The sequence below is a fragment of the Panthera leo genome, chromosome C1 (genome assembly GCF_018350215.1).
Source record: "Panthera leo isolate Ple1 chromosome C1, P.leo_Ple1_pat1.1, whole genome shotgun sequence".
In the NCBI taxonomy this organism is placed as follows: domain Eukaryota; kingdom Metazoa; phylum Chordata; class Mammalia; order Carnivora; family Felidae; genus Panthera; species Panthera leo.
Genome location: NC_056686.1, coordinates 14,494,863 through 14,516,661, shown reverse-complemented (window position 1 = coordinate 14,516,661; position 21,799 = coordinate 14,494,863). Strand labels below are relative to the sequence as shown.

The 21,799-nt window shown below is 52.4% G+C and overlaps 1 protein-coding gene across 3 annotated transcripts; it reads right to left on the bottom strand.

Moving 5' to 3' along the window:
* Positions 1-582: 582 nt before the first annotated feature.
* Positions 583-21,311, bottom strand: PLA2G5 (phospholipase A2 group V). Of its 3 annotated transcripts, XM_042953295.1 has the most exons (6): positions 21,238-21,311; positions 20,933-21,115; positions 6,610-6,659; positions 5,238-5,382; positions 1,841-1,947; positions 583-1,143 (listed from the first exon to the last, which is right to left on the bottom strand). In XM_042953295.1, the coding sequence occupies exons 2-6, from the start codon at positions 20,980-20,982 to the stop codon at positions 1,019-1,021; spliced, it is 477 nt and encodes a 158-aa protein (XP_042809229.1). In that variant the 5' UTR covers positions 20,983-21,115; positions 21,238-21,311; the 3' UTR covers positions 583-1,018. The 3 variants fall into 3 exon arrangements, with proteins under 3 accessions (XP_042809229.1, XP_042809228.1, XP_042809230.1); XM_042953294.1 differs by having other exon boundaries at positions 20,933-21,258; XM_042953296.1 differs by lacking the exons at positions 20,933-21,115; positions 21,238-21,311 and adding an exon at positions 7,926-8,162.
* Between the last annotated feature and the right edge of the window lie 488 nt (positions 21,312-21,799).

Below are 21,799 nucleotides of genomic sequence, written 5' to 3'. Positions count from 1 at the left end.
ATAGTTGTTTTTGTTGTTGTTGTTTTGTTTTGTTTTGTTTTTTTAAGAGAAGCTAGAAATCAGAGAGGTTCGGTAACAAGCCTGAGACCACACAGCTGGAGAAGCCAATGCTGCAATTTGCATGTGGCCCTCTCTGGCCTGGCATGATCGCCAGTTATCTTTTCCCCACCTCCTCAAGGAAAACAGACACCCAGTGCTTGGCCAGGGAGGAACCCCAAGGTTTAACGAGATGAACCCCAAAAAAGGCTTGGATCTTATCCCAGAAAACCTTCTGTTCCTGAGAGTCTGTGGTGAACTTTGAGTTGAGTGTCCCAGAGGCAGAGAGTTTCCAGGGCAGAGGAAAATGCCCATGTGGTTTAATTTGTCTTAAGAATAAATTTTATTTAGGGGTGCCTGCGTGGCTCAGTTGGTTAAGCATCCGACTTTGGCTTAGGTCATGATCTCGTGGTTTGTGAGTTCGAGCCCCGCGTTGGGCTTTGTGCTGAGAGCTCGGAGCCTGGAGCCTGCTTTGGATTCTGTGTCTCCCTCTTTTTCTCTCTCTCCCCCTCTCCCGCTCATTCTCTCTCTCTCTCTCCCGACCCCCCCAAATAAACAAACATTAAAAAATCTTTGTAAAGAATAATGTTTTCAAACATCTCTATGGCAGAATTAGGGGGTCAATTTTGCTTCTACCTTGAGTAAAAATTCTCTAGAGGGTGGTAGTCATAGTCCGACTACAGAAACTGCAAAGTAAATGTATCTTCCTGGAGAAGGGGCGCTGTCTTCAGGGCAAGCGGGAAGACAGCCGGCCTGGAGCTTGGGGCGAGCCCACCTCACAAGTGGACCTTGCGGGGTCCTGGGACCAGAGTCATTCTCCTGGGACTCTCTGGAGTGTGGAGTGTGGCCGTGGGGCTCCGCCAAGCCCCGTGGACCATGGAAAGAGAAGGAGGTCCAGGACTGCGAGCCTCTCTCGGGAACCCAGGGGAGTCGGTGAGCTCCGTGTGGGAGGAGAAGGGAGCAAGGAGCTCACTGAGGGCCACTAGAAGCAGAGGATGTTGGGAAAGTATCGGTAACGAGGATTATAGCTCCTCAGATTCCTCTTCAGGCAGTAGACGAGCTTCCGGTCACAGGCACAGAGCTGCACTTGGCAGAGGGGCCCGAGCTCTGCAAACAGGACGCCAAACGCAGAATGAGGAAGGGAAGACGTGGGCCCTACCTACGCTGCCTCCTGGGCTTGCTTCCAGCCTGAGCTGCCCCCCCAGTCTGCTTCCTGCCCCAGCAAGCTCTCAGTCTGATGAGGGAGGCACAGCGTCTACACTGGGGAACGTGTGATCTGATGGAAGAGGCATAGCTGATGCCTAGGGTGAGGTTTCAGCCCAGGGAGACACAGCCCCTGCCCTCTGGGAGCTCCCAGTCTGACGGTAGAGACACGGTCTCTCCCCTTAAGAGTTCCCATTCTGACGGTGGAGGCAGCCCCTGCTCTGGAGGAGACACCACCCTCAGACTTAGCTTTGAACTCAGATGGACCTGAGCTTGAATCCCAACTCCAGCTGCGTGCCCTGGCAAGCCTTTTGAGTTTCAGTTTCCTCACGTGTAAAATGGGACTGAAGACTGAACGCACTCCAAAAGGCATTTGGGGCGCAAGAAAAAGGAAGCATGCAAAGCATTCGGCACCTAGTGAATGCTCAGTCTGAGATGTTTCAGCCCTTACCCAGAGGTCCTCACTGCAGCAATCCTACCCTTCTTGTCCCCAGCTCCGCCCTCCAAGCTACAGGCTGGCTGGCCTCTAGGGGCAGCTGAACGCAGAGCCAGAAAAGACCCAGGCTCTGTCAGTGGCCTGAAGGGGAAGCCCCAGCCTTACCGCAGGTGACCAGTCCCCGTGCAAATCTGTATTTGTATGACTGTGTCCGGATGTGGCAGCCTTTCTCCTCCAGCCGCCCGTAGCAGTGATCATGCACCCAGCAGCACCTGTCAATGCAAGGGACCTAGAACCTGAGCGGACGGAGCACAGCACTGCTGGGTGGGTGTGGTCTGGCAAAGAAAGAATCTAGGGATGAGGCCGAGTACTTCTCTGCTCTTCCTCTGGGACTGCCTGCCACCGGCTAGCGGTTCACTGGCCCGCTTTTTCCTCCAAAGCTCACGGTGAGACTACATCTCCCAGCCTCCCCTGCAAGTAGGTGTGGCCACACAGTTAGATTCCGGCCAGGGGATCGCGGGCAGAAGCCATGGACACCACCTCCCGGCCTACCCGTGAAACTCTCCCACACTGTCCTCCTCTTTCTCTCTCTCTCTCCCATCTCTCAGCTGGATGGAGATGACCCCGCAGAGGACTCTGAGGCCACAGGGGAAGGCAGAGCCACAAGATGGAAGGAGCCGGGGTCCCGGAAGTAACATGTGATTCACATGGAACTGTTACATGAGCAAACAATAAACTTCCGGTGTGTTGGGTGTGGCGGATTGCAGTTTTTTAAAATTGACTTACGGAAAAATAGAGAAGGTCGTACAGTGTTCCCTTTTGCCCCACATCCAACGTCCCCTATCATTAACATCTTATATTATTAGTACAATACACTTGTTACGGTTAACAAACCCAGTATGGACGTCGTTGACTCAAAGGCTAATTCGCTAAATCATAATACATCCTTATCGATTCATTAATTGTAAAAACTCCATCGTTTATTTAGATTTCCTTACTTTTTACCTAATTTACCTAACGTCCTATTTCCATTCCTGCCTATTTACCTAATGCCCACATTACATTTCATTGTCACGTGTCCTTAGGCTCCTCTTGGCTGGGACAGCTTCTCACACTTCCCTTGTTTTTGGTGACCTTGACAGTTTTGAGGCATACTGGGCAGGTGTTTTGTAGGATGCCCCTGTATGGGATTTGTCTGATGTTCTTATGATAAGACTGGGGCTATGGTCTAATTATTCCAGCTTTGGCCGTTGGGAGCCCTTTCAGTCAGCTCCTGTGCTCCCTGACATATATCCCTAGCATTGTGGGAGGTAGCTCTCTTTAAACACTTCCTTAACTTTCGCCCTTACACGAGACTCCAGGCTCATCCTGTATATTTCCTGCCCTTGTCTTACAATCAGCCATGTCTCCAAGGAGTCTTGTTGTTTTTTTTTAATTTTTTTTTTACATTTATTTTTGAGAGACAGAGCACAAGAGGGGGAGGGACAGAGAGAGAGAGAGACACAGAATCTGAAACAGGCTCCAGGTCCTGAGCTGTCAGCACAGAGCCCGACATGGGGCTCAAACTCACGAACTTCGAGATCATGACCTGAGCCGAAGTTGGACGCTTAACCGATGGAACCACCCAGGCGCCCCAGTTCTTTTTTTTTTTTTTTTTTTTTTGAAGAATGGTATTAGAGACCAAGTCTGGGCATAGGAATTTGCTTATTGGGGCGCCCGGGTGGCTCAGTCAATTAAGCATCCAACTCTTGGTTTTGGCTCAGGTCATGATCTCACGGTTCGTGAGTTCAAGCCCCACATCGGGCTCTGTGCTGACAGCATGGAGCCTGCTTGGGATTCTCTACCTTTCCCTCTGATTTCCTGCACTCTTTGTCTCTCTCAAAATAAATAAACTTTTTTAAAAAGTTGCCTATTGCTAGTGGGATGTTTCTTTTGGGTCCTCCCAGCTGACAGAGCAAAAAATACATGTCTACATTAACCCACGTTTGTACACACATCAGTACATATTTCTGTGCGGAACCACCTGCATCTGTATTAAGCCAAACAGGAGTTTGTCCTGACATCTCCACCTCTAATCTGTCACCACAGGGAGGGAACTCCCCCTCCAGCAGTGGGAAACTTGGCTCCAACCATCTGCCATCCATTTGCCTCATGGCCTCCTTCCATGATCCAGGTCCAAGTGTCTTGGAATTTTCCAAAGAACAATCTCTCTATCTCACGTTCAAAGTTCTAGAACTTTGACACTTCCCAATCGAGAAGTGGAATCCAGTTCCCCTCCCTCTGAGAGTCTTTGAGATTGCCTCCACCAACTGATACCACAGAATTTCTGAGGCTAGACCCTATTGTCTTGCAGTCTTGGGACACTCACTCTTGGAACCCAACAGTCACTGTGCTGTGTGGGGAAGTCCAAACAGCCTTGGAGAGGCCTAAGTGAGAGGAGCGGAGGCCCCCGGCCCACAGCCTCAGCTGAGCTCCCAGCCAGCAGCCAGCCATAGCATGCCAGCCATGGGAGGGAGCCATCCAGAAACTGGATCGTCCTGCCTCATCTGAGCTGCCCAAGCTGAGGCCGGGTGGAGCTGAGACAAGCCATCCTGCCAAGCCCAGCCCAAATGGCAGATTCTTAGCAAAATAAATCGTCATGGTCACTTTAAGCCACTACATTTTAGGGTGATACGTTATGTAGCAATAGACCAACTGACTAGGTCTCCAAGATGTGTGACACATTACTAGATGTATCTCGAGCAAGTCCGTTAACCTCTCTGAGACGGAGCTTTCTCACCTATAAAATGGTGTTTCAACTGCTGGTGGGAATGCAAACTGGTGCAGCTGCTCTGGAAGACAGTATGGAGGTTCCTCAAAAAATTAAAAATAGAGCTACCTAGCGACCCAGCAATTGCACTACTAGGCATTTATCCACAGGATGCAGGTGTGCTGTTTCGAAGGGACACATGCACCCCCATGTTTATAGCAGCACTATCAACAATAGCCAAAGTATGGAAGGAGCCCAAACGTCCATCGATGGATGAATGGATAAAGAAGATGTGGGATATATATACAATGGAGTATTACTCGGCAATCAAAAAGAATGAAATCTTGCCATTTGCAACTACGTGGATGAAAATGGAGGGTATTATGCTAAGCGAAATTAGTCAGAGAAACAAAAATCATATGACTTCACTCATATGAGGACTTTAAGAGACAAAACGGATGAACATAAGGGAAGGGAAACAAAAATAATACAAAAACAGGGAGGGGACAAAACATAAGAGACTCTTAAATAGAACAAACAGAGGGTTACTGGAGGGGTTGAGGGAGGGGGGATGGGCTAAGTGGGTAAGGGACATTAGGAATCTACTCCTGAAATCATCATTGCACTGTATGCTAACTAACCTGGATGTAAATTAAAAAATAAATAGATCATTTAAAAAATGTAATCATTAAAGTTAAAAAAGAAAAACAAAATGGTGCTTCAATACTCATCTTCCAGAACTGACGTGGAATTAAGTGAGATACTTGGGGTGTAGAGCTTAAGTGTAGAGGAGAATTATGAGAACCAGCTCACCAATCGGTGCCATCCTTGGGGGTCCCCCGACCGCCCCAACCACAGTAACAGCCGTAGAAGCCGTAGTTCGTAAGGGCGTTCTTTCCGGTCACCTTCTCAATCATGGACTTGAGGTCCAGCAAGCCCCCTGGCACAGCAGGCACACCTGGAAGGCAGCCCCCAGCCCCAGGTGAACACATCACGCTTGCCCCAGGCCCGCTCGCCCTGCAGGCTCCCGCCCCTTGTCCTGCCCTAGGACTGGGTGGGACCCAGGCATCTCCTTCTCCTTCTCCCTGTTAGTGAGACAGGAACAGGAAAGGGGAGGTCAAGTACTAGAGCTAAAAGTCTGGACTTGGAGAATGGGAAACGTGAGTTCCAATCCTGCCTCTGCCGCTCGCAGCGTGATGTTGAGTGTGTCACTTAATCTCTCCGAGCCTCAGCTTCCATGTGTGCAAATTTGCGGGGGGGAGGAGGGACACTAAAGCAAACGCCTACCTTTTGGAGTCATCCTGAGGATTCAAATGAGAGAAAGGATGTAAGTTATGAGCACAGTGGCAGACACACAGTGAGTGACTAAGAGATATCCGGTGTAATTAATATGGTATCTGTACGAAGCGGGAAGACAGGTGCTTCCCGTGTCTCCTGCCGATGCACACCTCCCTCCCCGCAAAGAACACCATTTGGAACGTAAGGCACAGAACCTTAGAGCAGGGTGGGATCCTCCGAGATCATTGAAGCCAGCTCCCTCGCCTTAAGGATTGGGAAACAGTAGTTTGGAGGGAAAGGTTCGGGTTTCACAGTGAACCAGAGGCCTCCCCTCTCTGCTCTAGGCCTCCCGCCCTCCCTCGGTCTCCAGGGATCTGGCAAGATGTCAAAGATTAGGACAGCCTGGCAGGGGCTGTGGACATGGTTATGGGACTCCCCTGTGATGTGCGGTCACCTCCAGCTGGGAGGGGACAGCAGGTGGGGCGTGCATAAAACCCAGGCCGGCGTCAGCAGAGAATGACCCAGAAACCACGGGATGGAGTTGTTATATAAGGGTCTTGTTTTCATTTGGGCTTTATTTTCTTTTATTTTGGACCAACATTAAAAAAAAAATACGCCTCCCACATTTGCAAGCCACGTATTGTCCACATAGCACAACCTTTACCCATCACCACCTAGAATCATGCTACAGTAGCCCCCACCAGTCGGCTAAATATCATCCCATGTCACAGAGGAAGAAACAGAGGCTTGGAGAGGAAAAGGCTCTTGCAGACGAGTATACAGTAAGTGCAGAGCTGATGTTCAAACTCGAGTCTCTATGACCTCAAAGACTGGCCTCCTCTCCACTACCCTATTATTCCTAAGGGTGGAAGGTCACAGGTTCAGAGGTCATGGGGCCAGCACTTACTACAAGCCAGGAACCAAGCCAGCGTGAGAAGGCCTTTCATCTCTGGGGTTCTGGAAAAGAAAACACATGCCATGGCACACGTCTCAGGAGATGCCCCCACTATGCATTCAGACCTCCCCCCTCGGTCCCCACCAGGCCCCACCTCTCCTGTTGGGCAGCACACGGGGCCGCCTCAGCCAGAAAAGAGACAAAGACCTCAAGGAGTTGATCCCAGAGGCTCCTGGGGGCAGAAGAGCATTTGTGGGGTGTGGCCCCAAAGGAGGCAGGAGAGGGTTTTCCCACCACAAATGCCCCAATGCAATTGCCCCCTCTGCAGAAAATGGCTAAAAGCAACGGAAGAAATAGGCGGCAGATTTCTTAAATGGAGATTTGGTGGCACGAGGAAGGAGCAGGAATTGACACAGGCTGGACATGGCCCTTGGTGAAGGACACAAGGACCGGGCAGGGAGAAAAAAAAAAAACCCAAAACCTGGACAAGGGCAGTGATGATGCAGGGGTGGGAGACGGAAGGGAGTGGATGGTGTTAAGTCCCCTCATGGTGCTTGGTTGCCGGTGTTCAAGGATGCCTTCCCTGCTGGTGTCTGAGGGCAGAAGCGGGGTGGCTTTGCCGTCTTTCCCAACACTGAGAATAATGTGTGGCCCCGAGTGAGTGCTCAGGGAGGAAGCATGGGCTGGTCCCGTGTGACCAGCTTTCAGGGCCTCATGATGGCTTTGTGAGTCCCCCGCACTTTTGCCTTCATGGGGCCCTTCCTCCAAAAAAAAAAAAAAAAATTCTTTTAAGTTATATTTTCCAACTACGTTGGTATGGAAGCAAATACAATCCAGGCTGGATGCGTGATTGTATATTCGTTATTATTATATCCAGTGTTTCTTTTCCTCCTGATTCTAAAAGAATTAAACTGAAGACCTTTCCACGGACCTCAGGCACTGTGCCTACCTCAAGAATAAGTGGACCCTGGGTACCCGTGAGAGCTCCGAAGGGTAGGTATCACTGTTTCCATTTTGCCAGTGGAGAAATCGAGGCTCGGGGAGCTCATGGAACTTGCCAGAAGTCACACAGGTGGTAGGAAGTGGAAGAAGGGCTCAAACCCACGCCTGTGCACCTCTCACGGCATCGCACAGCCTCCCTTCCTAGAGGGACAAGCTCCACTTTGAGCCATGGAGCTGGAGGCCCCAGCTTCCCTCCCCACGCCTGTCTCCGGCAAACACATGAATCACTGGCCTTGAGTCCCAAAAAGTCACACCCAGAAGGCAGAGGAAATTCCATGTGTCTTGGGCCAGTGCCTGATTCTAACTTGGCCTCAAAGGTTTTTTACCGGCGGCTGGCTGTTTCCCTTCCTACTCCGGATCCCAAAGTCCTTGTTTATCCACAGCTGTTCAGCTGGGCTGTGGTCCATCAGGACTTCCCCTTCGGTGCCTCTGACCCCTGAGCTCAGTGGTCCCTTGTGCAGTCCTCTGCCCCAAGCCCCTGACACCTGTCAAGGCCTGGTTCCGTACACACAAGCTGTGGCTCCCCAGGGCTCCTGGCTACTGGGCTGGCCTCTCCATGCTATCCTTTGTCCGGTAGCTCCTCTGAGTTCCAAGAACATTCCTGAGGGTTCTGTCCACCCATGACCTCCACCCTGAGGGCTCTGACCAGCCAAGGAAAATGGCCCTGGACCCTACGTTTCCACACCAGTCTTCCTCAGCTGCTTCCCAGAGCCACAACAGGAGAAAGGTGCCAGTCTCCGCGCACAGGCACCCACAGTGTGCCAGGTTCTGTCCGCTGCTCTTTAAAAGCCTGGTGAGCTCCCCAGCAGGTGGTTATTGTGAAACCTACAGGCTCAATGTCTGTCCCATCAGCAGTCATTTGTTGGACGAGGGGATAGCAGCTGTTGGTTTTACAGGTGGGGAAACCGAGGCTCTGGAAGGGGATGTGCCCAGTACTCCAGCCCAGGAATCTACTCTGCTTCGCTGCCTCCAAGCAGCAACTCTGTACCCTTCCCTGTGTTCCTTTTCCATACTGGATGATGCTTTGAAGTCCTGGGGACCTTGCTGGGCTGGGAACGGACAGCCCCTCCCAGGACCAGCTAATTCCTAGAGGTAACATAAAACTCCTCTTGAGCATGGCTGTCATAGGCAAACCAGCCAGTCTGAAACTCACACCCCAACCTCTCCGTCTAACTCTCCTGCTCCCAGCCAGCGTTTCCTCTGCCCTTTTTCACCCCAGGGCCAGAAGCAGATAGCTAGGGACCAACCCTGCACCCCTGCAGCCCAGAGTCTGCTGAAACCATTCGGGCTGGCCAATCTCACAGCGTTTACCCTGCCCTCCTTTGCCTTTCCCGTGGAAAACACAAGAAAGGCTCTGGGCTGAGCTTTCTCTCATTTCTTCTGCCTCCTGATCAACCCTGATGCTTCCCCACGTGGCCCCGCATGGTGTGGTGTGTCTCCTGCTCTCAGAAACTGTAAATAACAGACCTTTTTTTTTTTTTTTTTTTTTTTGAGAGAGAGAGAGAGAGGGAGAAAGAGCACAAGTAAGGGAGAGGGACAGAAGGGGGAGAGAGAGAATCTTAAGCAGACTCCACGCTCAGCTCAGAGCCCTACGTGAGGCTCGATCCCACACCCCTGGGATCATGACCTGAGCCAAAATCAAAGTCACTCAACAGACTGAGCCACCCAGGTGCCCCCAGACTAGCTTTTAAATGGCAACCAGCTCTTGATCTGTCGGCCTCACCATATACCTGAATCAGATCAAAATCCCAGGCACATTTTAGAGCAGCTGGGCCCAGGGCTGTTGGTGCCACGGAACAGCACGAGACCCCATGGAAAAGGGCCTGAAAGAATACAACAAAGAGGCAGCAGAAGCTTCGAAATAGCTGCCCCAGGGGCCGGGAAAGTGGCCCATCGGTGGAGCCCAGAGCCGCCCCCCAGGAGAAGGATGTGGGCTCGGCTATTTCCATCCAGCGACCACAGAGGAAAATGAGCACAGCCACAAGATAATTTAGGAGGAAAGTGGTAGCTGAGGTCATGAGAAGTGGAGGAAGTGGAAACAGACAGCCTAACGGCGGCATGAAAACGTGGGGGCCGAGGAGTGGCCGGGTCACCGGAGGGACGGACCCTCAAGTCCACACGCAGCAGCCCCCACCCCCGCCACCATTCTCCCGGACCCCCCAGTCGGGTCTCAAACTAGAAAGGACAGACAGCACCAAGCCCCATGGCACAGCAGGCACGTGAGAGACCTCCCCCGGGTCTGTGGGGGAGGCACCGGGGGATCAGGGGCCTCCTCTCGCAGCCCCTCTCCCTCCCTACGCCCTGCCCACCCCACCCCAAGCGAGGCAGCCCTCAGAATGAGATTCCTCACCAGGGAGACCTTCTCTCTGTGTCAGGCCTGCAGCAGGGGCAGGGGCTGGGCCTGCGGGTTTTAAAGGCCTCTCTGCCAGCCTCCCACGCTCCTGACCGGGCGGCTCCGGGACCTGACGGCTCACCTAGAAGGGCCTGCCTCTCCCCTCATGACCCCCAGGGGCTTGGTCCGTCTCTGTTCAGAAGCAGCTATTTCCTGAAGGGTTCACAGTGCCTCGGTGGCTTTCAGGAGAGACGCTGGAGAGGGTCTGGCTTGGGCCACCCACGGTCCAGGCTTCTCCACGGGGGGCGGGGAGGCTGGAATCCCCCTCCCGGGGCAGCCTCCCCTCCGCCCTCCACGCTGCGTCTGTATGGAGTCCTCCAGCCCACGGCCCCTGTTCACATTTCATCCCGTCTCGCTGGGCCTCAACTCAGGGACGGCCGTGGCAGCCAGGAGGCACCCCTCCCAGACTCTGCCCTCGTCCTCTTCTTGTTGTTGCTGACTTGCCAACCCTCGCCCTGTTCCTGAGCCGAGGAGACCCAGGAGCCTGTGAAAGCCACACTCTGGAGATGCTGGAAAATGTCCCTCGAGCCCAGCTGGCACCTCCCTGTTGGCACCTGACTCCGACTGGCACGGGATTCCTGCATTCCTTCTCCCTGGGAAGGAGAACCCTCCAGGCTTGCAGTTAGAGACGGGCAAGCTGGCGTCCCCGCTCGGCCGCTCAGTAGCTGTGTGGCTCCAGCCAGGTCATCACACCTCTCTGTTTGTTGCTGTGAACTATGAGAATAATACTGCCCTGCCGCCCCAGAGGCTCGTGGCGAAACAGCTACATAAAACAAGGCCGGGTAGGGAGGTGTGCGGCTCACGGGTTGGCATCACAGACTCTAGAGCAACTTTGAGTCCTGGGTTCAAATCCTGGCTTCCCCACTACGAGCCACAGCTGCTTCGGGCCGACTGTAATTGGCCTGCCTCAGTGTCCTTGTTAGGATGACAAAGTGAATGCATGCATTTATAACAGAGCAGTGGCCAAATAATGCTGGTAAGCAAATGATGAGTAGCCTTCTAGAGTGTTCTGGACGAACATGGGTAGCTGTTACTATGCTCTGTTCACTTCTGTTAATCCGTGCCCCCGCCCGGTCTCTGACCCATGTGCGCACACTTTTCTGAGAAGATGTGAGTGTGAGTTCCTTTGTCTCGTCGCTCTTGCCTTCTTTGCTCTTCTTCCTCCGCTCACGGCTGCGTCAGAGAGAAGCCCCTCCTTCCAGGCCTCAGGGCCCTTGTCTTCCGGAGACCTAACCGCTGGGCACCCCGCGGAACCCTATGAATCCAGTTCAATACAAGAAAGTGCTTACTGACCATCTGCCACATGCAAGGCCCTGGGCGGGGGGGTGGGGGGTCACGGTGAACAAGACCGAGGCCCAGCCCCCACAAGCTTCCCTTCGGCTTGAGGGAACAGATAGCAAAGGCATCAAATAAATACGGGCCAGTATGTCAGGGGGTGACAGCTCCCCTGTTCCCTCCTCCTCCTACCGACACTCCTGGGCCTCACCATCCCAAACCAAACACAATGAAGCAAGAGAGAGGAAAACATCCCTTGCCTCTGCAGACCTGTCTCTCCAGTTTTGTTTTCCATTCTAAAAGCCAGACGTCCAGGGGCACCTGGTGGCTCAGTAGGTTGAGCCTCCGACTTCGGCTCAGGTCATGATCTCTGGTTCGCGGGTTTGAGCCCCGTGTCGGGCTCTGTGCTGACAGCTCGGAGCCTGGAGCCTGCTTCGGATTCTGTGTCTCCCTCTCTCTCTGCCCCACCCCTGCTCGTGCTCTGTCTTTCTCTCTCTCTGTCTCAAAAATCAATATTTTTTTTAAAAAGCCAAATTTCTGGACTGAGAAGCCTCCACCGGTTCAACACCCACTTCTGTCTGAACGCTTTGCTGCCTGAACCCTCTGCTGTGTCCCTGAGCCGGCTCCCAGGGATCCCCCCAAAGCCTGGTGTTGCCCAAGCTTGGGCTTCACCCCCCAGCCCTCCCTCTCTCTCTGGCCTTAAGAGGGCCACTCTCAGCCATCTGCCCTCCGCTGCTCAGCCCCCCAAATGCAGGTGTTTTCAAGGGATCTGCCCTCGAAGTCTGCTCGGCTCTGTCTGCACCTCTCCTGCGGTGAGCTCATCCATGTTCAGGGATTTAGGTCTTATTTCTCCGCAGATGTCCAGGAGCTAGCCCAGCCGAGCAGTGTCTGGCTCTAGCTGTGACCCAGTGACACTCCCAGAACAAACGATTAAGTATGGGGATGAGGAGAAAGCACAACGTCAGCTGGAAGGATCTGAGCTTCGAGTCAAACAGAACTGGGTTCAAATCCGGATGTCTCCATCCCAACCATTTCCACTCCCTGTCGAGTGGAAGACTCTTGAGGGCAGGATCCTTCTCTGATTCATTTCTGACCCCAGCACCTCGAGCAACATCTGACGCCTGGTAGGTTCTCAAGAATTATCTGTGGGATACGGGCACATGCACCCCGATGTTTATAGCGGTGCCATCAACAATGGCCAAAGTATGCAAGAGGCCCGAATGTCCATCAACTGATAAATGGATAAAGAAGATGTGGTTTATATACACAATGGAATACTGCTCAGCAATGAAAAAGACGTTTCCATTTGCAGCAACGTGGATGGAACTGGAGGGTATTATGCTGAGTAAAATAAGTCAGTCAGAGACTGGAACTTGAGAAACTTAACGGAAGACCATGAGGGAGGGGAAAGGGAAAAAATAGTTACAAACAGAGAGGGAGGGAGGCAAACCATAAGACACGGTTAAATACAGAGAACAAACTGAGGGTAGATGGGGGTCTAGGGGGAGGGGGAAATGAGTGGTGGACATTGAGGAGGGCACCTGCTGGGATGAGCACTGGGTGTTGTATGTAAGGGATGAATCGCGGGAATCTACTCCCGAAATCAAGAGCACACTGCATGCACTGTATGTTAGCTAACTTGACAATAAATTACAGAAAAAAAAAAAGAAAAAAGAAAATAAATACCTGTGGGATAAATTAAACATCTCATAAACATGCCTGTTCTCTGGCACCTGCTCTGTCGATCTTGTGCGGACTCGTCCCAGGGCTGAAGCCCCACTGAGGGCAGCCAGAGACCCTTGGACACGGTCTCATCCTGAGACCAGAGCTGCCGAGACGCCCTCGGCCTCATCAGAGGGCTTGCTGCCTCCCAGGAGGCTGGCATATAGAGCAGGATGGCCCGGAGCTCACTGGCAGACGGTCCACACTGAGTCCTCCTCCTCCTCCAGGGAGTTATACCTGATTGCTCCTTCCGTAGGAGGGCTGCCTGTCTCTGGAGTGTTGCAGACCTCATCACACACGTTGCCTACTTCGGCACTTCCAATCGGAAGGAGGGGGTTTCGAGGCTGATCACTCAGGAAGGGAGGAGGGGGTGCCTGGGTGGCTTGGTCATGAAGCATCTCACCTTGGCTCAGCTTATGATCTCACAGTTCATGAGTTTGAGCCCTGCATTGGTGAGCACAAGCCCCACTCTCTCTCTCTCTCTCTGCCCTTTGCTCACTTGTGCCCTCTCTCTCTAAATAGAAGAGAAGAGAAGAGGATAAAATAAAATGAAATGAAATGAAATGAAAGGAAAGAATGAGAGAGGAACTAAATCCTCAGCGGACATCCACCGTGCCACGAGCAGAAGACAGGTTCAGCATTCGGGATCTTGAATCCCCACAATATCTCATGGGGCATTAGGACCCCATTCTGTAAGGAAGGAAACTGGGGGGCAGATGTTAGGTCGCTTACAAAAGCCTGACCCAAAAATCTAAAGCCTGGCCTATCATCCCAGTCCACGTGCTTGCCACTACACAAAGGGGTAGACCCCCCAATAAAGACTTAATGGTCATGATTTTCACAGGACATCTGACCGGTGTCACGTGATTTCCTTATAAACAAGGTGGAGAAGTAACAGCTTGAGTAATAGAGCTCATAATTCCTGATAATTGCTTGATGGGAGGAACCCAGTCTGTGGTTATAAACTTCCAGCCCAGGGCTACAGGCAGTGCTAGGAAGTGCTACATGGCCTTTCAAAACGTTAGAATTAGTTGCTAATTTGTAAGTGTTAAGAGATCTCGGACAGAAATCCAGATTTCCAGCTTCTCTTTAAAAGTCCTGGCAATCCTGGGGCGCCTGGGTGGCTCAGTCAGTTAAGCGTCCGACTTCGACTCAGGTCATGATCTCACGGTCTGTGGGTTCAAGCCCCACATCGGGCTCGGTGCTGACAGCTCAGAGCCTGGAGCCTGCTTCTCATGCTGTGTCTCCCTCTCTCTCTGCCTCTCCCCCACTCTCACTTTGTCTCACTCTGTCTCTCAAAAATAAATGTTAAAAAAAAATTAAAAAAAAAAAAGTCCTGGCAATCTTGGCTCTGGATCCCCACACACCCACAATGGCCAGACCCCATCAACTGGACACGTGTTTAGCTTTGCCCTGGTCTCCGTCATTCCTTACTGTCCCATCCCCACCTGTCACACTGCTACTCCCTGCCTGGAGGGCTCTCTAGTGGCCTGTGATAGAACTGGGCTTGAGTCCTACCCTCTCAGCCCGCCCCTCAGTAATGGGACAGTGACAGCCTTAAGAGCAGAGATCATCTCTAGTATAAACTTGTGTTTTGAGTGCTGAGCTCAAAGCAAAGCACCTGGTTGTTGCTCAGTACTGGGGGCACCGATCCCAGGACATGGAGATCACTGAGGGCTTCCTAGGAGAAAAGTCACCTGTACTGAATCTTTTAAAGTAGGTTGGAGAAATCGGAACCCTCGTGCACTGTCAGTGGGAACGTAAAATGGTACAGTTGCTGTGGAAGACACTATGGCAGTTCCTTAAAACATTCCAAGTCGTGGGGGTGCCTGGGTGGCTCAGTCGCTTAAGCGACCGACTCTTGATTTCGGCTCAGATCATGAGGTCATGGTTCATGAATTCAAGCCCTGCATCAGGCTCCGCGCTCTGACAATGGGATTCTCTCTCTCCCTCTCTCTGCCCCTCCTGTGCACATACTCTCTCTCTCCCTCTCTCTCTCTGCCCCTCCCATGCTCGCTCACTTGCTCTCCTCTCTCTCTCTCTCTCAAAATAAATACATAAACTTTAAAAAAATTCAATGTAGAATTACCATATGACCCAGCAATCCCACCTTTGGGTATGTGCCCAAAAGAATTGAAACAGGGCCCCAAAGAGGTCCCTGCACACCCATGTTGATAACAGCATTATTCACAATAGCCTGAACATGGGAGCAACTCAAGGATCTACCAATAGGCGAACGGATAAAGCAAATGCAGGCTATACATTCAGTGGAATACTATTCGGCCTTAAAAAGGAAAGAAATTCTGCAAAACGCTACAACAGGGTTGAACCTTGAGGACATTACGCAAAGTGACATAAGCCAGTCACAAGAGCACAAATATGTGCGATCCCACTTGTAGGACACACGTAAGAGTAGTCATTGTCATAGAAACAGCCAGTCGGATTGGGAGTTGCCAGGGGAGAGGAGGGAGGATAGGGAGTTAGCGTTTAGTGGGAACAGACTCTCAGTTTTACAAGATGAGAAGAGTTCTGGAGACGGATGATAGTGGTGGTTCCACAACATTATAAATGTATTTCACACCGATGAACTGTACATTTAATGCGGTTAAGGTGGTAAATTTTAGGTTGTGTGTATTTTACCACAATAAAAAAATCAGGGAAGAAACAGGGGAGTGGATCAGAGTTCACCAGGCTAGGATGCGAGGAAGGGCATCCCGAGGGGAAGGAACAGCCTATGTAGGGCTCACAGGCATGTGTCACGATGGCTCGTTCGGGGAACTACAAAGAGATGAGGTGTCTGAGGGCATTAGGCAGCGGGATTCGAGTAAATATGTAATCACCGGCTCTCCGGGGGGGGGGGGGAGGGCGGGGAGAAAAGCCCTGATTTTTAACATCTGCCAGTTGCTGTGCAGAAAAAAGCATGTCACTGACTGCGGCACGTGCCCACATTCTGGACCCACCGCTTGTTAGCCGTGTGACCTTAGGTGAGTTTCTCAGCTGCTCTGTGCCTCGGTTGACCAACCTCAGTAATGGGGACAACCATGTTACCTGCCTCGTCTCTCTGTTCTAGGCTGATCTGTGGCAGACGTTCGGAATTGAGTTGCCACATGGTAGGGGCTCAGCAAATGTTTGCGATTTTTCCCAGGAGAGTGGGGCGGGCCTCCCGTGTCATTTCTCAGAAAAGGAACTCTCTCTACGTGTTTAGCAGGCGCGGAGGAATGGTGGAGGGGCTGGATGAAGAGACACAGCGGAGTAGGTCACCAATAAGACATGAAGAAGTCCTACCCCGACATCCCCCCGAACAGAAACCCGCAAGGACCTGTGACCCCAAGCCCGCTATCACTCAGATCACAGAGGCAGCGGCCGTCTTGGCGGTGATGGCAGGAGCGTGATGCCCACGAGAAGGGCTCCTGGCCAGACTCATCGGGAGGGGTCTGTCTGGTCCTGACCCCCATTCTGAGAGCCTTTCTGGAAGACTAGGGGGTGTCTGGGTCACAGGATGCCTGTCTGATGGAGGGATCAGGGGCTGACTGGTGTTTGGAAGGGGGCTGGGGGCACCCAGTCTCTGTCTCCAAATTTCGGAAGGGCTGCCGAGGGTGAAAAGCACCCTACTTGTCCCGTGTGGCTCCCGATTGTGGAGGCAGGACCAGACGAGGATGCCCCACGGAGGCAGATTTGGGTTCAAGCCCAGGATGTCTTTTCTAGCGGCCCAAGTGTCCCAGGAATAGAATGAGCAGTCTTGAGGGAGGCGAGCTTCCTGTCCCCGGACGCACTTTTTATTTACTGCATTTTAGGAACAAATATAGTGCAGAAGGTGGGGACTGAAGAGGTAGGGCATGCCCCGCTCCCCGCTCAACCTCTCTGGAAAAGGAACACGAGGGACCTGTCGACAGCACATGAAGTGAGCTTAAGTCAGTTTTGGAGTGGAAGTTCTAGCCTGTAAAAGGGTAAAAAAAAAATGACAATTTAGCAAAATTGCAAAAAAAAAAAAAAAAAAAAACACAACAACAACAAAAAACACGCGGAGAAAAGCCAGGAGCCCTTCAGCATTCTACGACATGGGGAGAGCTGTCAAATATCCCATGCCCTGTGCCTCGTGGGTCTCCCCACCCCCAACCTTGACTCACTGCACTGTTGTGTTCAGGGCTGTGGCAAAAAGCAACATCAGTTGAGTGGGGTGTTGACGGGATGGGCTCCAGGGTACCCGCCGCTCTGACATTCTGCGACAGTGCGTGCTGTCACGTTCACATTAAAAGCATGCCAAGCTTTGCTACCTAGGGCTTTGGGACTTGCTGCTTCCCCGGCCTAGAATACTAATACTTCTCATTAGCATTAGCTCCAGGTCTCAACACAGATGCCACCTCTTCCGGGAAGCCTTCCCTGACCACCTCCCTAGGGTAGTTCCTCCTCCTCCACTTAAGCTCCTATCATTGCTTTTCCCCTCGGTGACACCATCATCTTGGACTCTCTTTCATGTATTTCTTGACTTGTTTAGGACTTCTGTCTCCTGCCCCTTCCACTACAGGCCAGGAAACTCATCAGTCTTGTTCCCCATATTTTCAGCAGCTAACACATAGCCTAATACATATTTGGTGTTTGATATTTATCTGTGGAATAAAGAATAATTGGGGGTGGGGAGGATGTGAATGAGCCAAGACTTAAGGGAGTAGCCAGCCTCACCAGATCTCAGCTATTCTAGAAGTCAGCAGCCTGCTCTACTGATATACACGGGGGGTGCCCGGCTGGCTCAGTCGCAAGAGCGTGCGACTCTTGATCTCGGGGTCGTGAGTTCAAGCCCCACGTGGGATGGTGAGATTACTTAAGTAAAACTAAAATGAAGGTATGTTAACTAACTTGAATTTAAACAAATAAGTGTTTAAAAATAACTTCTAAAAAGTCATAAAATTGAAAAAAATAAAAATAAATGAAATAAAGGGACACACAGGTCGTCTTATCGTGGGCTCAGTCTGTTCCCGCACGTGTAACAGCTACTCTTCAGTAAGACTCATCTGTCTTCCACCAAAAACCTTTGCTGGAAATGCAGATTCAAACACTCACCTGGGAGCGAATGCCTGCTTTGTTTTATCTTTGAAAAACCAATCAAACTGTTCATTCTCAAGAAACATACTTTGAGCTAGCCTTCCCTTCTGTCTCTGTTTCTCACTGTCTTTTTTGTTTTTTTGCATTGCGAAAACCTGCTTGTTTTTCCACGGTGTAAGGTCACTTCTTTTTTTTTTTTTTTTTTTTTGGAGAAACCCTAGAGCAGGCTCTGATTGGGAAGATCCAACATGGCGCCCAAGGCTCTAGGCTCATGGTCCCGACACTCACGATTCCAGGCGCTTCTACTTCTCACCAATCCCAGTCCAACCCAGCAGCTATTGCTGGAGAAATTCCTGTGGGCAGAGCTCCAGCTGGGCACTACAGGAAACAAGTGCAAAGCTTAGCCCATCGTCCTCTGCACCCCAGAGTTGAGAATCCAGCGCCTGTCTGTTAGGATGGGGGAAGATGAGAACAGGCCTTTGGAATGCCCATAACCCTCGGATAACATTTGAACTCCTTCCCCGGGCCTAAGAGGAAGCGTGCCCTCCTTGCACAGCCAGAGTCGCTGGCTTCCTCCTCTGCTCCTGGTTCAATCTGCTTAACCTCTAGGTCAGCACGTATCACCTGCTGCCAGAGTCACAGGTGCCTGTCTCCCCCCACAGGCCTGTGGCCCTTCATGATCTGGCCCCACCACCACCCTTTCCAGCCTTGCCTTATCTATGCCCCCTGCTCCCCAGTGCATTCCTGGAAAGAACGCTTTTTGTTCGCCGAATATACCGCACAGAATATACAGTTTGGCAGGTGGTGATAAACACTCCAGAGGACAATAAAGCGGGGAAGGGGGCTGGGAGTGCTGTGTGTGTGTATGGGAGAGGGAGCTTGATGGTGAGGGTGGCCAGGGGGGCGCCTGGGTGGCTCAGTCGGTTAAGCGCCCAACTTCCACTCAGGTCATGATCTCACAGTCCGCAAGTTCGAGTCCCATGTCAGGCTCTGCGCTGACAGCTTGGAGCCTGGAGCCTGCTTCCGATTCTGTGTCTCCCTCCCTCTCTCTTCCTCTCTCTCTCTCTCTCTCTCTCTCTCTGCCCCTCCCCCGGTCATGCTTTATCTCTCTGTCTCAAAAATAAATAAACATTAAAAATTATAATAAGACAAACAAACAGCATGGCCAGGAAAGGCCCCCCCTGCAGAGGTGACATTGGAGCAAAGCGATGGAGGAGGTGAGGGAGTAGGCCACGGGGACATCCTGGAGAGGAGCATCGCAGACAGAGAGGAGAACATATACAAAGGTCCTGGGGTAGAAGCATGGCTGTGAGTTGGAGAAACAATAAGGAAATTAAGTCTTCCTTTGCCAAAAAGCCTTCTTGTGAACCCACCACCCCACTCGGACCGATAGGTTCCCCCCTCTGTCCCCAGAACCCCTGTGTGCTCACTCATCACTGGACAATCAGATTCTATCTCAGTGTCTCCCCCTCAAGACTGCGAGCAGCTTGGGGACAGGGACTGTGTCTTTTATTTTGCCATGCCCGGTGCCCAGCATAGGGTTTAATACACATCTATTGACTCAAGTGAACCCTTGGATGAATGAACGAAGTAGACCGGGAACCCGTGAGGATGCATTATTCACATCTACACTTGCAGCACGTATAGCACACTGGCACAGGCTGGGTCTGCGAAAAGGAAGTTTGCGGAATGACTGATACAAATGGCCAAGGCTTACCAAGTGCAGTTACCCCGCTAAGCTCTTCATGCGGCTTATCCCACTTCACCCTTAAAGCGATCCTACGAGGTGGGCACTGCCATCATAGGCCACTTGCGGATTAGGACACCGAGGCCCGAAGGGAAAGAAAAATCACACAGCTGCTAGGCAGGAAAGCCCTGAGTTGAACCTGACAGGTCTGACCTCCCAAGGCTACAGAAATCCAGCCCACAGGTCAGCTGCCTCCAGAGAGAGGGGGCTGGGCGCGGGGGTGGGGGGGCAAGGAGGGCTACGGAGGGACCGAGGAAGAGGCCAGAGAGGTCTCCCTGTAAGGGCCTGGATGGCACCTTCCCAGCTCTGTTTTTCCTCCCGTGGGGACCAAAGTGTCCACATACGGCGGATGCTCAGAAAAGGTAAGGAACCGTTGATGATTCTTTTTCCCAAAGAGGAACATTTTCTTGTGGTCTAAGTTAAAAAAGAAATTCAGGCAAAGCCTCAGACGGACATAAACACAGAGTCCTCTTCATACCCGTGCCTGGCTTTGCCTCCATTTTCAGGGACCACTTTCAGGGTCACCTTCGGCCCCCTTTGATTGGGGAAAGGGTTAACATTAAGCAGGGAGAGATAAGGGACCCTCGGGGAGTCAGGACACAGCTGTGAGGGGGAGGCTGAAGAAGTGGAGGGGTTTGGGGGGGGGGGGGTGGGGAAAAGATAAACATGTTCCAGACCTGCCTGGGCTAGGTGCCATGAAGGGAGTCTCACAAACTTTCTGATAAGATCCCAATAAAAAAGTCAGGGACAAAAGTCCTTGGCGGCTACCCCGTCAGGACCCCTCTCCCTCTTGAGAGGTTTATACTTTGTCTCAATAAACTCTATCACTTTGCTTACTCTCTGTTGTCTGCGACATTCACTCTCGGACCCCGTGAGACAAGAGCCAGCCTCTCCCCGCCCCCTCCTGAAACACCTGCAGGGGCGGCCTTGCCTCCTTAAGAACCACACGGCTCACCAGGTTTGCCACCTTAAGGGAAAGGGACTCCAGAGCCCCAGGGAGACTCCTCCAGCAGGGCCCGTGCCTGGCCCATACTCCCCAGAGACCCCCCCCTCCCCCGCCACCCCGCCCCCGGGCTCTCCAGACCCCACCTTCTCCCGTCTCTCCCACTACCTGGCCTGCCCCTCCCAGGATAGGCAGCCTCACGCCTGTCACTGACCTTCCCGGCCCGGCCTCCGCTCTTGCTCCTGCGGCCGGGCCTGCTCTCATCGGGCTCCCGGCTCTGCTGGCTCCCTGCCCCCAGCCACAGCATTGAGGCCCACAGGCTGACTCTTCAACTCTTCTCTTGGACTCTTCCTCTCCAGAATCTTGAAGGCACGAGTGGGAGCAAGTGAAGACAGGCCTGGGGGTGTTGAGAGAAACTCGCACCTGCACCCAGCGGGACATTCCCCTGCTCACCCCCAACTGCCTCCACAGATGCAGGAAGTCCAGCAAAAACCCGGAGCCTGAGGCTGGCGGTCCTACCAGAGGGGCCTGGGCGGTCACGCAGAGAATTCCAGCGGGGGTGGCTTAGAGTCCGGAATGATCCAGGTCACAGCCTTATCCGGCTTGACAGGGCCTTTGCTAATCCCACACACACACCCCACCCCCAGCCTGGAGGAACTGCCTCCACCTCGGCCCTGAGCTCAGAACTCTCTTAGGGATCTGACAGTCTGCTAACTAACGTGGCTATCGGAGCATCGGGGGTCCTCGGTCTTGGCTGAGACAGGGGCACGAACACAGAGCCGGGGGAATGGGATGCCCAGGAACACAGATGGGGGTGGGGGGAGCAGGGTAGAGTGGAAGGTGCTAGAGCCACCGGGAAAGCAAACGTACCGGAAGTGAGCTCTCAGAGAGGGGACCGGTGGCCAGAAATGCGGTGGTGTTGGCACTTCAAAATAATCTCCCGAGTTCCTACTCTGTGCCGGCCGCCAGGTTCAGAGACGAACGTGGGCAGGGGACTCCTTGCTCGGAGTTTAATGCTGGAGACAGTGCAGGAACGAGCAGGCCACCAAAAGCAGGGCGGGAGTGTAGGGATGGACAAGCC